The following is a 13,613-nucleotide window of genomic DNA, read 5'->3' as shown; positions in this document are numbered from 1 at the left end:
TCTTTGAGAAACACCTTCAATACTGTTTGTACATTTTTTGCAGTGATGACATCAATCATCCACTCGATGTCCGTTGTAAATTGGAAAAACACAAACTGCTTTATTACTCAAGTGTCACAAGCAGGTAAAATCCACAGTTCAACAGCATAACTGAAATTAATGTGTTTACCAATTACCAAAAACTCTATTCTAAACATGACATACTAAAATTAGTCATATTCAATGAAACACCTACTCATCCGTTTAGTTTAGTTTAAAGTTGATATTCAAAGGTTATAACTCAAAATGTACATGAAGTAGTATCGGGAAACTGTAAGGAAAAATAATGTAAACATTTAAGAGGCTAATCCTTTCCTCACACATACATACTGTTTTAAATCAACATTTTAAATGGGTTATACACAATTCTTAACTTTTTATGTCTGCAGATAGTTTACATTTTCTAAAACTAGAAATCCAGTTTTAATTTTTTTTTTTTTTCTTTCAAACATCAAATTGAATCTTTATCAGTGGCAGTGAAGTGTCTCTTTAATCTGTCCATTCATGTCACAGTTTGGAAAAATCTGGAGATGTCAGACTTTAAGTTAACTCAGCGCACCTTTACACATCATTAGTGTTGGTTTTCTTGTGGGAACAGGCGGCTCTGCGCTGGTTTAGGAGGCAGTTCAGTTCTCAGAAAGACAAACCAGAGACAGACACAACACAGCTGTCTGTCATTTATCAGTGCGTAAGCCGTGATAACACACTTTCTGGGGCTGGCTGGAGGACTTTCAAACCACAGTGGTATAAAATCAGTTCTGATTGTTCCAGTCCAGCAGTGAGCAGCAGCACTTTCCCTCTCAGCTGTCCTGCAGCAGGTTGTATGATCCTCCATTCACCACCTCATGTTTGTCCTCCGCCTGCAGATTGTAAGTCTGCCGTTATTTTAAGTGTCAGAATAATGAGTCTTAACATGTGAGCTAACATTTAAATTCTAAAATCTAACTTATTTCTGTGTTTTCTTGAGGGTCTGTTATTATAGAACTATGACTCACTGTGACATTAGATGTTTTGGCCTCGGCTGATTCTGAAGCTGCTTCATAAACAGGGTTGGAGATGCTGCGACTGCAGTCTGCAGGTGGAGCTTCTTCTTCCTCTCCTTCGTCCTCCCCTTCGTCCTCCTGTCAGTCACAGAGGCAACGGTAAGCATGAAGAAATGTTAATTAAATTATCATCAAGCGTCTCATAACTACAAATAATAAATTTCTTGCTCTGATATCAAAACTGTATTAAACTAGTTCAGTTATTTTAGTTTTATATTCAGTTGTTCCACTAAAGGTTTAAATGTCTTAAACTAATGCTAACATCAATGCAAATAACTAAACTAAGAAATGTGTTGTATTAAACTAAAAGCAGTTTGTGTGTACTTTGTTTCACTTATACTAGCAATTGTTATACTGACATTTAATTATTTTTTTTTAAATCATACTAATTCAAATACGTGTTACACTAATATGGTTTTAACACATTTGTTAGTGTAAATACTAACAAGACTAACATTTTATTACTTTATACTAATAAATTCTAATAAACATCTCATACTGACATATCTTATACTAGACTTACACTAAAAAACATGTTATACTGACAGATAAATAATCCTAATGTGTATAATATCAACAACTGCATTGTATGAATACAAACAAATGTGTGATACTAACAAGTGAGTTTTTTCACTCTTAAATGGACAGTTTTAACTGACGGTGGAGTTGATCCTTAGGGGAGCAGCAACGCGTTCCGATAAATTCAACCTGACATCTAAGCTACGTCTCATCTGCACACTGAAGCTGCAATGAAACAAATATTTCCACTCTGACCTTGAAGTAGTGGAACTGGAACGGTTTGGTGTTGTGGGTGTAGAAGTGGTATCCGACAAAGATGACTCCTGCCACCAGAACGATCAGCAGCACCACTCCAACTCCCATCCCCGCCTTATGAGCCACGTGCATCTGAAGAGCCAACCACGGAAAAACATGCAATACCAGTTTTAGCAGTTAGTCTTTTCTTAAAAGTATATTTAGTAAATTCTGTCGTTATGACATCACTCACCTCGTGGCGAGGAGGCTGGGCTTTCAGTGGTCCCTGGAGAACATGTATGATCCCGTTCGAAGCCAGGATGTCCGACTCAGTGATGAAGCGGTTGTTGATGTAACGAGACGACTGAAGAGATGAAATATGTTATTAAATGTAGTGTCTGAATTCTTTTAATTGTTGCTGTTTTTATTTTATTTTATTCTCTTTGTTGTTCGTTTTTCTCATATTTTGTCAAGCACTTTATAAGCTTCAAATAAGTGCTATACAAATAGTTATTACTATTATTACTAATAACTATAATAAACACAAACAACCAAACTCCAGAAATGTTTGCATTCAGGCATAAATAAAATTTTGGGCCTGATTGTTTTGATCAGATATTATTAATAATATCTGAAATGAGAGTTGTGAGGGACAGTACAATAGCGCCCTCTAGTGTACAGTACAGTAACATCTAACCAGAGCTGAGGGGTTGAGCAGGTCAGCGACTCCGAGGACGGTCAGACTGCCGACACGAGTTCTGATCCTGCTGCCGTTCTTCAGCTGTCCGACAGGAAGAGCCTGACCCTCCGACAGGTGAAACTCAATGTCCTGCTGGGACAGAGTCTGCGGGGAGGGACACATGGACATATAGCTGAAGCCACGTTAACAGGCTGAGTACCTTTTGTGAGCTCTTTCTGTGTGACTCACCTGGTTGTTGGGTAGGCCGTTGTTGTCGGGTACAAACAGTGTGGACTGCACCGTCAGGTTGCTGAGACGTTTCAGCAGGTTCCTCCCAGACTCAGACACCTGAGACGAGTTGAGGATTTGCTGTAGAAAAAGCAAAAAGCAAAATATGTGTCACAAGGGGAGATTATTAAAAATGTTTTTTTTTCTTTGTGTATAATTGATTTATTAGTTTACATCTCTTATCATTCTGTATTTGTTATACCAATGGTAGTCCATCTCCTCCATGGCTGTTTGATTAAGCTACTTGTATTTAGTTTGGTCTATTATTTATTTTCAATGTATTAAAACTTATTTGGGAAAAAATGTAAAACATTTGATTTGTGACAGCAGACAACCGTCGGACTCACCGTGAGGAAGTTGGAGAAGTTCGGTGTGGACTCGAGGACCTGCAGGAGGTTTCCTGTACAGCTAAAACCATCTCCAACGTAACCGGGCTTACACTCACACTTCACCTCTGAAATAAGTGATTGCTGATTATTGACGATTAATAGATCAGAATCATACATCCAAAGACCAAGAGAACAGATTGGGGGTTATAACGTCATTATACTCCATGTATTTGATTATAATTCAATTGTATTTGTTCTACACTATTGTTCCTCCTCTTCCTCTCTCACCCTTCATCCGGTAGCAGAAGGTGTCCCAGGTCTCCCCCAGGTCTTTGCGGGTGCCATAGTCCACGATGCCCACGTGTCCAAAACCACAGTTGGGATTGGAATAGGTGGTGGGGTACGCCACGCGGGCCTTGTCCAACCAGCCAGCAGCACACAAGTTCAACCCACCCTACGACCAGTAGACAGCACTTTAATCAACAGGACCAGCAGATCGCAATAATATAATAACTGTCAGTGTAGTTTTTATCAAACAAGCAGGAGGAAATGGTGCATTTATTGGGGATGAACAAATGGATTTTATCTTATTTTTGCACATCGCAAATATGTCACCCTGCTAATTTACAAATTCCCCAGCCAATTTCTTTTTTTTTGCACATTTCGGTTTGGCTCTTATTGTACATACCCCCCCCCCCATATATATATATGCTCCTATTTTTATCTTTATATATTTCTATGTTTAATTGTTATGGTCCAACTTAACGAGGCAAATTCTTTGTATGTGAAATCCTACTGAACCTGATTCTCTTCTTTTATTTTCAACAGTGGGCTATTCCACATTTGGTGCTCTAGTGACTGTTCGGGGCAGGAGGACGGTGTATAAATACACTAGTTAGTGTGAGTGTGTGTGTGTAGCTAATTTTTAATAGCTCAATAACAGTTTAATATCAGGCTTTAACACACAAACAACACTCATTACAGTACAAAAAAAACCCCAAAAACAGGAAAGTCACAGACAAACAGATAAACTGATGCTGTAGCTGTGTTGTGTTCACTGACCTGCTGAGCGTAGGACAGCTGATTGTATGTAGCCAGGGTAGCTCCCAGTGCAGAGCAGGCCTTTTGGGCTTCAGTGTAGTTCAGTTTGTACTGACCTTTGTATGAACGGAAGTGAAACACACCAAACGTTGTATCTACGCACAAACACAACAGAAAACACATTTTTATACCAGCATACTGTTTATGACTTAACAACATCAAAGGCAGACTGCAGGAATTCAGCAACAAGTAATTATCATCTGCATAAAAAATTACTTTGTAAAGTATCACAGATTATTCACATGGAACACTGTTGCACACCTTTTAGTAATGACTAAATCACTAGTAATAAATCAATTAAGAATCTTTTCATAAAGGCTGGATCATTAGAAGGTGGCACATCACATCGTTGGCGTCAGCACGTTAAACTTTTTATCTGAGGATAAAGAACGTGATTTATTCTGGAAGCTGCAGTTCAACATCAGATGAGTGAAACGTTTGTATTTATAGATAAATAAATAAGAGTTAAATAAGATAACTAGTTTGTAATTAATATTATTAAAACTGTATAATTTATGACCAGTCTTTTCATTATTCATTGTTACACACCAGTTACAGATGCTTTATAGTTAACAAATATCTTCTTACAACATTATGTGTTATTAAGCACATATAAAATATTTATATGATGCTGATAAAGTAAAAAGAGAACTAGAAGTAAGCAGAAGGGTCAACGCCCAAAACCAAAACACTGATCAATTTCCATCCGGATACCTTCAAAGTGAAGGTCGGTGCATTTGGCGTCTTGATGACATTGTCCGTTGTCTTGGAGACAGCGGCTGATTGGCAGCTGTTTGACCTCACACGTGACTCCGTCTCCGATGTAGTTGTCCTTACAGGTGCACCTCGACTTCCCCTGTTCACACAGTTCACACAGTTCAAATATAACTGACGGATCTGATGGGCCGAACTTTTTCAGTGATTGTGGTATGTTCTCACCGGTGCCGTCGGGGTGCAGGTGGCGTGCTCGTGGCAGCCGCCGTTGTCTGCGAAGGAACAGCGGTCAATGGGCTGGCAGTTGAACCCGTCTCCAGTGTGACCTTTAGGACAGGTGCAGCTCACTTTCTCTCCTGTCTGAGAACACTTGGCTCCTTTAGCACAACCGCCGTTCCAGATCTGACACATGTCCATCACTACAGACAGACAGACAGATATGGCGATAATATTGTTATTGTGAATTTCATGTAGTGACGTTTGATATCGTTACAGCCCTAGCTGAAAATCTCACACACCATTTATGTGTATTGTATCTGAGGAGCATTTACCTGTACAGGTGAAGCCGTCTCCTTCATAAAATGGCCGACACATACAGGTGCTGTTTTCCCGACAGACGGCTTTTGGAGAACAGGGCGGAGAACACTGAAAGATTTCAGCTGGACCAAACACAGAGACACTGTTAGTGAGATGGACAAACTCTGATATTAATGAAGGAAGAAAAACCTTATGGCACAGATATTTATATCCTTTTTATTAGGCAAGCTAAAATGAGCTGGCTAGCTGCAACCCAGCCATCCTGAATAATGTTATCTGGCACTGACAAACAGCGACCAACATTATCGAGCAGAAAGCCCAATCAGACAATATGTTATACAAGCTTGGCAGTAATGTTAGCTTTGACTTTGGACTTTGTGTTGGACTGTTGTGGTTGAAATGATTATTTGTAGATTAGTGGACTCCATTTATAAGCTAACGTTAGCTAGTGTTGCACACTGTTGACACTGCACACAAATGTCAACAGAGAAAGTCGGGGAAGATCACATTTTTGAAGTTAATGCTATGTGAACTGGAGGATCTGGGGATTGAACCCCCAACCCTAGCAGACCTCTTGAGCCACTTCCCGTCTGTTAAATTCATTAGATGACAGAAAGTCCTCTAGAACTCACCTTGTGGGGTCTCACAGCGTTCTCCGGTCCAGCCATCCTCACAGAAACATGAACCTGTACCTCTCCGTCCAGCGTCACAGGACCCGTGTTCTGAACAGTTACAGGCTGAGAACCACATGAAGAACACAAACAGTCAGCATTATAAAACCTTAAAACAGGAAACTGTCTGACGGCTGCTCACCTTTACAGGTGGGTCCGTAGAATCCATCACTGCACAGCTCACAGGCCACGCCCCCAAAACCAACATCACAGGTACAGGTACCGTTACCAAGTTGACCATCGTCACATTTACCGCGGTTACTGCAGGGAGAGCTGACTCCGCCGGGACAGACTAAAAGAGGAGAGATCAATAAACAGCTCACAACATCTACATAGATAATGTCATCTGCTCATTAATATTCATGATGTCACTGCGATCATTCGCATGTCAGAATGTTCCATTAAGAAGAAAATAAACAAAAACAGAAATCTTTAGTCTCACAAAAAGTTTTTCCTTTTTACAAAGTAAATTAAAAATATTCATATTACAACAAGTACAATATATATTTATTCTATTCAAACAGATAAAATATATGTTTATATTTTATTATATTCAGAGATATTAAGAGAATATATATATAAATACACATATTTATTATTTTAAAACCCCTTTAGAGAACAACAGCGGATATTTGCTCAAATATGTATGGAAGCCCATTTGTGCCATAACAAGAAATAAAAATGGCTAGAAAAGGTCAGAAAAATATGTATGATAAGTAAAATTCTGAGTCGACTTTTTTAAGGAAATTATGACACTGAATCACATCATAACTTTTATAGTAAAAATAGTAAAACAGTAAAAGAGTTATGACTTAAGTAAAAATGATGGTAAGTCAAAACTACAACTTTCAATTGTAAAACAACATTTGAGTTTTAAAGTCACAATTCGGACATATTAAAGAAAAGCTGTACAATTTAAAGTGAAAGTTATGATAGTAAAAACAAAAGTCAAAGTTGTAACTTAAAAATCTAAAAGAAAACTTTTAAGTTGAGATTATTTATAATAAGTAATAAAAATTAACTAAAAACTATAAGAAAGTAAGTCAAAAGCGCAACTTTTAAATTCTTGGTGAGATAAAAATAGTAAGAAAAATTACAACTTTAAAAGTTACAATTCTAAGAAAGTGAGTTTAACATCTTACATATAGACAGTAAGTTTTATATTTACATTTTTATTAAAAATGTTAAGTCACAATCATGTTTTTGTTTAATTTAATCTAAAAAAATGTTTTCGAATTGTGGTGTGAATCTCAAAAGTTGTAAATGTGTTCATAATGTTTGGTATATGTCAATGTAGTTGACGGCATCATCTCACCCAGACAGTCTCGTCCATAGTAACCATGACAACACTTTGACCGCCAGAACTTGACGATGCAGACGCTTATACAGCCAGAGTTTTTAGAGATGAACACAGTGGGAAGATCGCACTTCTGCACCTCCTGCAGACGAAACAAAGAGAAGAGTCAGACTCACAGACTTTTCTGACGGGTTTATTTCTGTGAACTCGACTCAGACCTTCAGTTTGGATTCTCCGGGACAGCGAGTAGCTGAGGACGAGCACAGTCCACATTTACTCTGGAAGAGAAAGAAACAGGGAAATAAAATCTCCAGACCTCCTTCTAAAAATGGGATTCAGCAAACAGTCTTTAAAGGGAAGATTTACCTGAAGCTCAAAGGTGGTCTGTTCATCGCAGCGTCCTCCGAGGCTGGGCGGAGTCAGCAGGCAGTTGATCCCGTAGGCGATTCCACCATTAAAGATGAGGTGTCTCTGAACGATCCGACACTTTCCGTCATTAACAAAGATTTCTCCCTGTTCAAAGATTAATAACAACCACATTAACAAGTGCCCGCTGTCTCTTCTTATTTAGTTTATATGTTTCTGTCTTCCTTACGATGTCATCCAACCCGCCACAGGTGAACGAGAGCGGGGAACCCTGCAGAGTCCGAACCGAGTCCAGATGGATCAAACCTTCGGCGTAAATCTGAGTGTGGAGAAAAAAGAGAGAATGTGCTCAGAGAGTCCTGAGAGAGGAAACTTTCAATGTAAAGAGTGCCCCCTGGTGGCTGAACACTGCCACAACCACCAAGTTTCATGTCAAGACAAATGACCCAAAATCTAGTTTTTACAACTTTACTGTCTGTCTTGAAATCACAAATTAAGGATCTCATTATGTAAGAACAAAAACTTTATTGGGATGAAGAGTAGGTAATGAAAGTAGAGTAAAGTTATGAATTTGTTATGAATCTGTTGACTGAAGCTTTGCTATTAACAGTCTCTCATGTTGCCGCAAGGTCTCGATCGGCGCAGCGCTCCAACTGGGTGAGGTCTAAGGTAATGACTGCAGAAAGTCTTTCTGTCTGTGTTTGTTGGAAAAGCAACAAACACAATGACTGTAATGCTGAAATAAGACATTTGTCTCAAAGACAAAAACACTTGGGATTCCCTGGTATTCTATAAAATATATGTATTTGAAGGTAAACAATGTCACTTTTATAGAATTGTCTTATTTTAATTTAGAATGGAAAATAATTAATCAAACAATTAATTAATTAAACAAATGTTAAGAACTGTATCAGACTGCATCGTGTTCCCATGTATCAATGAGAGGGATGCAAACCTCCATCTTTTAAACATTGTTTTATTCCAAATTAATACATTTATCTTAATTTTCACTAAATGGTTCATTTGTTCACAATATTTTCCACCTCCATGTGATCTGATTTCTGATTTCATTATATGCAGACAACACACAGTTGTACCTTCATATGAATCCCACTGATTTGAGTATGCTGCATTCACTTCCTGATGTCAAAAACTGAATGACAAATATTTATTTTCAATTAATTATACATTTCAATAAATTGAAGAAGTTATTATTAGTATATTTGATCTGAATCGGAACGCTTTCCCACCATGGATGAGATGTGACAGCTGTGTTTCCACTGTTGAAAGAATGAATGAACTTCGAATAAAATAATTCTTGTGTATAAAAATAGAGTATCCATTCTTTCTTCTGATGTTTTCACTTTTTACATTTTCATAGAACAGAATAGTCTGTGGGTCAAGATTACTGAATTTAATAGAAAATGCTGGCGGGAAAAATGTTAACGTTATTTGTAACCTTCCTCACCTTCTGGGCCTGCAGGATGTGGTACTTCAGGTACTCCTCCAGCTGTGGTCGGTTGTCTCGGTGGAACAGGAAGTCTTTCTGCTCCTGCGGCAGAGACGCCATGGCGGCGTCTGAGGGCATGAAAATTGTCACCGGCTCGTTGATTGCATCATTCACCAGGTCCATCACACCTGTGTCCTGAAACATACAAACATACATAAGCACTGCTTAACAAGACAAAGATTAGTTTAGTACATTTCCATGGTTGCAAAATGATGTCAGATTCACATTTCACAGATAATTGTGTTTTGCAAATTGCAGATAGAATTGTCCAAATGTCCTAAAGGGCTCTTATTCAATTATTTTTTTATTCTTTTATTTGTTGGCTATAAAAAGTGAAACATCTCATATTGCAAATTGTACCTCACATGTAGTAAATTTGGTGAAACAGGCCCCTGAATTATATTTTTGCATTTGTGTTAAGATTGGGCCCAAAAAATCAGGGCTGACCCAACCCCAGAAAACGTCTGTGCAAGCCTGAAAAATCACAGAAGCAGTTTTGGGCCGACCCAAACACCGCTGCCACCATTTAGGTCCACCAACTTCAAAGCTAGGCATGGGGCCAAACTGTGGTGCCCGGTGGAATTTTGCTGTCTCTATAAGTGTTTGTCCTCTCGCTCATTCTTCGTGTGCATACTTTGTAGCTGAATGTCATTAGCCAGCAGCTCTCATTCATCAGAGGCACACCATTAAATTAGCAAAATAAAATGACAAAAATCAGGCAAAAGACCAAGCACAAACAGCGATGGACTCAATCAAATACATACATTAGTAGGTCTGAGGATAAAAGGACCAGTGTGCTCCACAGATAAAGTCCTCAGAGGTAAATGTGTGATTTTCAGATGTGTATCCTAATCAAACTGGACTAAATTTAGTCAGTCCACAGTGGAAGTTTGAAGAGAATGAAATGATATGAAGTTACCAAAACACATTTTTACAGATTTAATCTTTTATTTTAAAGCTTACCTCCAGCAGTTTGTAGAAGGTTTTATAACCGTGACGTTCAGCCACATCTGTCAGGTTCAGCTGTGTTAAATAAAGCAGGAAAACATTAACAACATTATAACATTAACATAATAACAAAGTAACATTATATAAAAGAGAGAGACGGTTCATTGGTTACAGGATCATCATCTCTTTTAAACTGTTGGTCAGACTAAAATAAGTGTGGAGACACTTCAGGCTCTGGGAATTACAGACTTTTTCACAACATGATTAACTGTTTAATGAGAAGCTAACCGATTGATCTGCAGCTGTGTTGTGTACTTACAGGACCGACTGGCTCTTTTATTCCGTCAATGTCGAGAGGAATCAGAGCCTTGCTGACCTCATAGAGAATCCCGTTAGTGCCATCGCCGTTGAAGGTATCCACGATAGCACCATTGATGATGAATCTGGACTCAAGTTCATACTAGTAAACAAACAAACATCATTACAAACCTAAATATCTTAATTAATCAATTTCAGATCAAACATTATGTCCATATCAGATTTATTCAAAGATTATGATCAAGATGGTTATTAACCCTTTGGGATCCAATTATTTGTATTTTTACATATCTTCTAAAAAAAATTCACCTGTACAAGGGACTTGAATAACATGATACAGTATATCCATGGGTTTTATATCAGAAAGTCGGTCTGTATATTGAGGTACTGTTTGAGCTCTGTGGAAAGAGATTATTTGACCTTAAAGTCTGTTTAATGAGATTCTTCAACTCTCTTGTGAAAACACACCTTTACTAAAGTCGACCAAATGTTTTGGTCCAAACCAAAGTCTTAGGTTCACAAAAATAGTGGAATATATGAATAAAATAGTACATAAATGTATAATAAATTACTTAAGATCTTCCTCCTGGGCGTCGGCCAACAGTGACAAACACTGAACGCTGTAAAATAACTGACAATCATATTTAGAATAACGTTACTATCTGTAATGTTCCTATATTTTATTTGGACCGTTAGCTCCATGCTACTAACAAAAACTTACAAATCAGCCCATCAGCCAACACCACGAAGCAACCAACGGCAGACCCACGTCCTGCCATTCACCCATTCACATACACATTCACACTTCGACATGCAGCCAGAGGAGCTGGGAATCAAACCGCCAACTTTCTGATTAGTGCTCTACCAGCCAGCCACCCCACAATGCCGCATCAGCCCCGGGAATCTGGATGAAGCTAGCTGACAGTATTTCTAATAATAATAAGGAACTCAAAGACAGTTCACAAAGGTAAAATACTAAAAAGGTAATAGAAACAACACACCAAAAGAAATACAATTAAATATATATTTCTATGCTAGCTAGCTAGCAATTAGGCCATTTTATCAGCTTGTAATGTTAGCTTTGACTTGGACTTTATTCATAAGCTAAACAAAACGTTTAAGTATCATGAACCTTTTTTCGCCACAGAGACTATTATCTGTAATAAACATATACATACATATTTTCTTGTGTTTCTTTTATATCTTTATATATCAAACACATGTAGCGTATTAATCAAATAAACTCAACAGGCTGAAGTCACAGTATTAGTTTCACTTTAACATGTTGTGCCCTTCTCCTTGTTGTATATAACTGGTTCAGCTTAAGGTTCCTTAAAGCAACAAATTCATAGTTAATCATTAATGTTAGCTACAGTCCTGAGTCTGATTCTGCTCTCTGATTGGTCACCTCGGTGGACTTCGTGGTCAGGATGTGTCCGGATAGAGACGTCAGGTTTCGGGGCTTCCTCAGGAAACTGAACCCTAGAGTGTGACACATGACGATGTGGCTGCGCAGGATGGTGCCAAGTTGTTCTTTGGTGTTCCACGTTGAAGAACTTATCTACAGAGAAAAAATTAATAAAAGGACTAAAAAAGGTAAACATTATACCTGCTAAACATCAGCATATTAGCATTGTCATTGCAGACATATTAGCAGGCTGTGCAGGCTCACAGCACTGCTGGAATGACTTCAGTTGAAGCAATATGTAGATGACACACTGCTTATTTTGGGGGAAAATGTGAATGACATGACATGACTGTTGTTGAATAAAAATTCACTATTATTAAAGAAATAGTTTGATATAACAATAGTATGGTGTTACATCTGAGTAAAACTAACTTGTAAATTGCACATTAGAATAAATTAAACAGTGTCATACTACTTGTATAAAATGTAAAATAACTATCAATCATATTTAGAATAACGTTACTATCTGCAATGTTCCTATATTTTATTTCGACCGTTAGCTCCATGCTACTAACTAGCTCACTGTTTACAAATCAGCTCATGTTAGCTCGGGCAACAACAAAGTCAAAGTTTTATCATTTATTCAATTATTTTACAAAAATGATTGGTTCATTTATATCTTGTACACAATTTATTGATTATAAATTTTACCCTCTTTTTCTTCTATTCACATTAAATTCACATCCAACAGTTTAGTTTATTTCAGTGTGGACTGAAGTGGGATAGGGTTAGTCACACTACAAGAAACATAAGGAAAGAAAAACATCTGACACTAAATCAAGACATTTAATTGCTCACCTTTCTGAGGGCGCTGAAGGCGTTGGCAGGCGGAGCAAAGACGGTGAATGGGCCGCGACCTGTCAGAGGAATGTCCAAAATCTGAAACCAGAGTTTGTACCTGCGTTAACGTGTTCTGACCTGCAGGAGGCGACAGAGTGAAACATGTCGTCACTCACCATCAGCCCGAGGTAAAAGTCTCGCCTTTTCTTCAGGAGCTCCTGCATAGAGTAGCAGTTAGTCCACAGTCAGGTTCTTAGCATTTCATTGTCAGTGTGTGTCAGCCGCTCACCTGCGCCATGTTGCCTCTGCAGGTGAAACCATCTCCCACATGGTCTTTGGGACACCAACATTTACGAAAACCTGGGCTCGTCATGTTACACCGAGACTTAACGGGACAGCCACCATTATTCTGAAAACATAATTTATAAAAACATCACCTTACATAGAACTTTTAGATTATTCTAAAGGATGTTTTTGCAATATTAATGTGCTACCTCGCAGAATTACACCTTTTTTTTTTTTAACTTTTATCAAAGAAATATAAACAGTACATACAAACATATAATAATTAAATGAAACAATTATGGTAAATAAATCAAATATAACCAAATAAACATTTTTAAAATCCTACAGTTTTTAAGACCCGCGGTAACTAATACTTGATCTTAATATCAAATAATTCAATGAAACTGAATCACCTTTTGGCAGTAGTCGATCATCTCGCAGTTCTGTCCATTGCCTAAGTAACCAAATTTGCAGGCGCAGGAACTCT

General features: G+C 38.0%; 1 protein-coding gene across 1 annotated transcript in view; it reads right to left on the bottom strand.

The window, feature by feature from the left end:
- Window positions 1-73: 73 nt before the first annotated feature.
- The window catches only part of stab2 (stabilin 2), a 32,183-nt gene continuing 18,643 nt past the window's right edge, over window positions 74-13,613 (bottom strand). The window contains exons 44-69 of the mRNA XM_051419769.1: window positions 13,540-13,611; window positions 13,131-13,250; window positions 13,018-13,059; window positions 12,860-12,940; window positions 12,002-12,154; window positions 10,595-10,735; window positions 10,291-10,350; window positions 9,286-9,462; window positions 8,047-8,136; window positions 7,818-7,964; window positions 7,670-7,729; window positions 7,470-7,593; window positions 6,297-6,446; window positions 6,116-6,220; window positions 5,498-5,605; window positions 5,172-5,365; window positions 4,947-5,088; window positions 4,194-4,327; window positions 3,420-3,585; window positions 3,150-3,256; window positions 2,764-2,883; window positions 2,533-2,679; window positions 2,089-2,199; window positions 1,857-1,988; window positions 1,035-1,160; window positions 74-899 (exon numbers count right to left, since the gene is read on the bottom strand). Coding sequence (XP_051275729.1) covers window positions 840-899; window positions 1,035-1,160; window positions 1,857-1,988; window positions 2,089-2,199; window positions 2,533-2,679; window positions 2,764-2,883; window positions 3,150-3,256; window positions 3,420-3,585; window positions 4,194-4,327; window positions 4,947-5,088; window positions 5,172-5,365; window positions 5,498-5,605; window positions 6,116-6,220; window positions 6,297-6,446; window positions 7,470-7,593; window positions 7,670-7,729; window positions 7,818-7,964; window positions 8,047-8,136; window positions 9,286-9,462; window positions 10,291-10,350; window positions 10,595-10,735; window positions 12,002-12,154; window positions 12,860-12,940; window positions 13,018-13,059; window positions 13,131-13,250; window positions 13,540-13,611 — 3,069 coding nt within the window. The 3' untranslated portion in view covers window positions 74-839. The remainder of the gene's footprint in view (window positions 900-1,034; window positions 1,161-1,856; window positions 1,989-2,088; window positions 2,200-2,532; window positions 2,680-2,763; window positions 2,884-3,149; window positions 3,257-3,419; window positions 3,586-4,193; window positions 4,328-4,946; window positions 5,089-5,171; window positions 5,366-5,497; window positions 5,606-6,115; window positions 6,221-6,296; window positions 6,447-7,469; window positions 7,594-7,669; window positions 7,730-7,817; window positions 7,965-8,046; window positions 8,137-9,285; window positions 9,463-10,290; window positions 10,351-10,594; window positions 10,736-12,001; window positions 12,155-12,859; window positions 12,941-13,017; window positions 13,060-13,130; window positions 13,251-13,539; window positions 13,612-13,613) is intronic.

Source organism: Dicentrarchus labrax, unplaced genomic scaffold, assembly GCF_905237075.1.
Source record: "Dicentrarchus labrax unplaced genomic scaffold, dlabrax2021, whole genome shotgun sequence".
Taxonomy (NCBI): Eukaryota; Metazoa; Chordata; class Actinopteri; family Moronidae; genus Dicentrarchus; species Dicentrarchus labrax.
The sequence above is the reverse complement of the archived record's forward strand: the minus strand, read 5'-3'. Positions and strand labels throughout refer to the sequence as shown.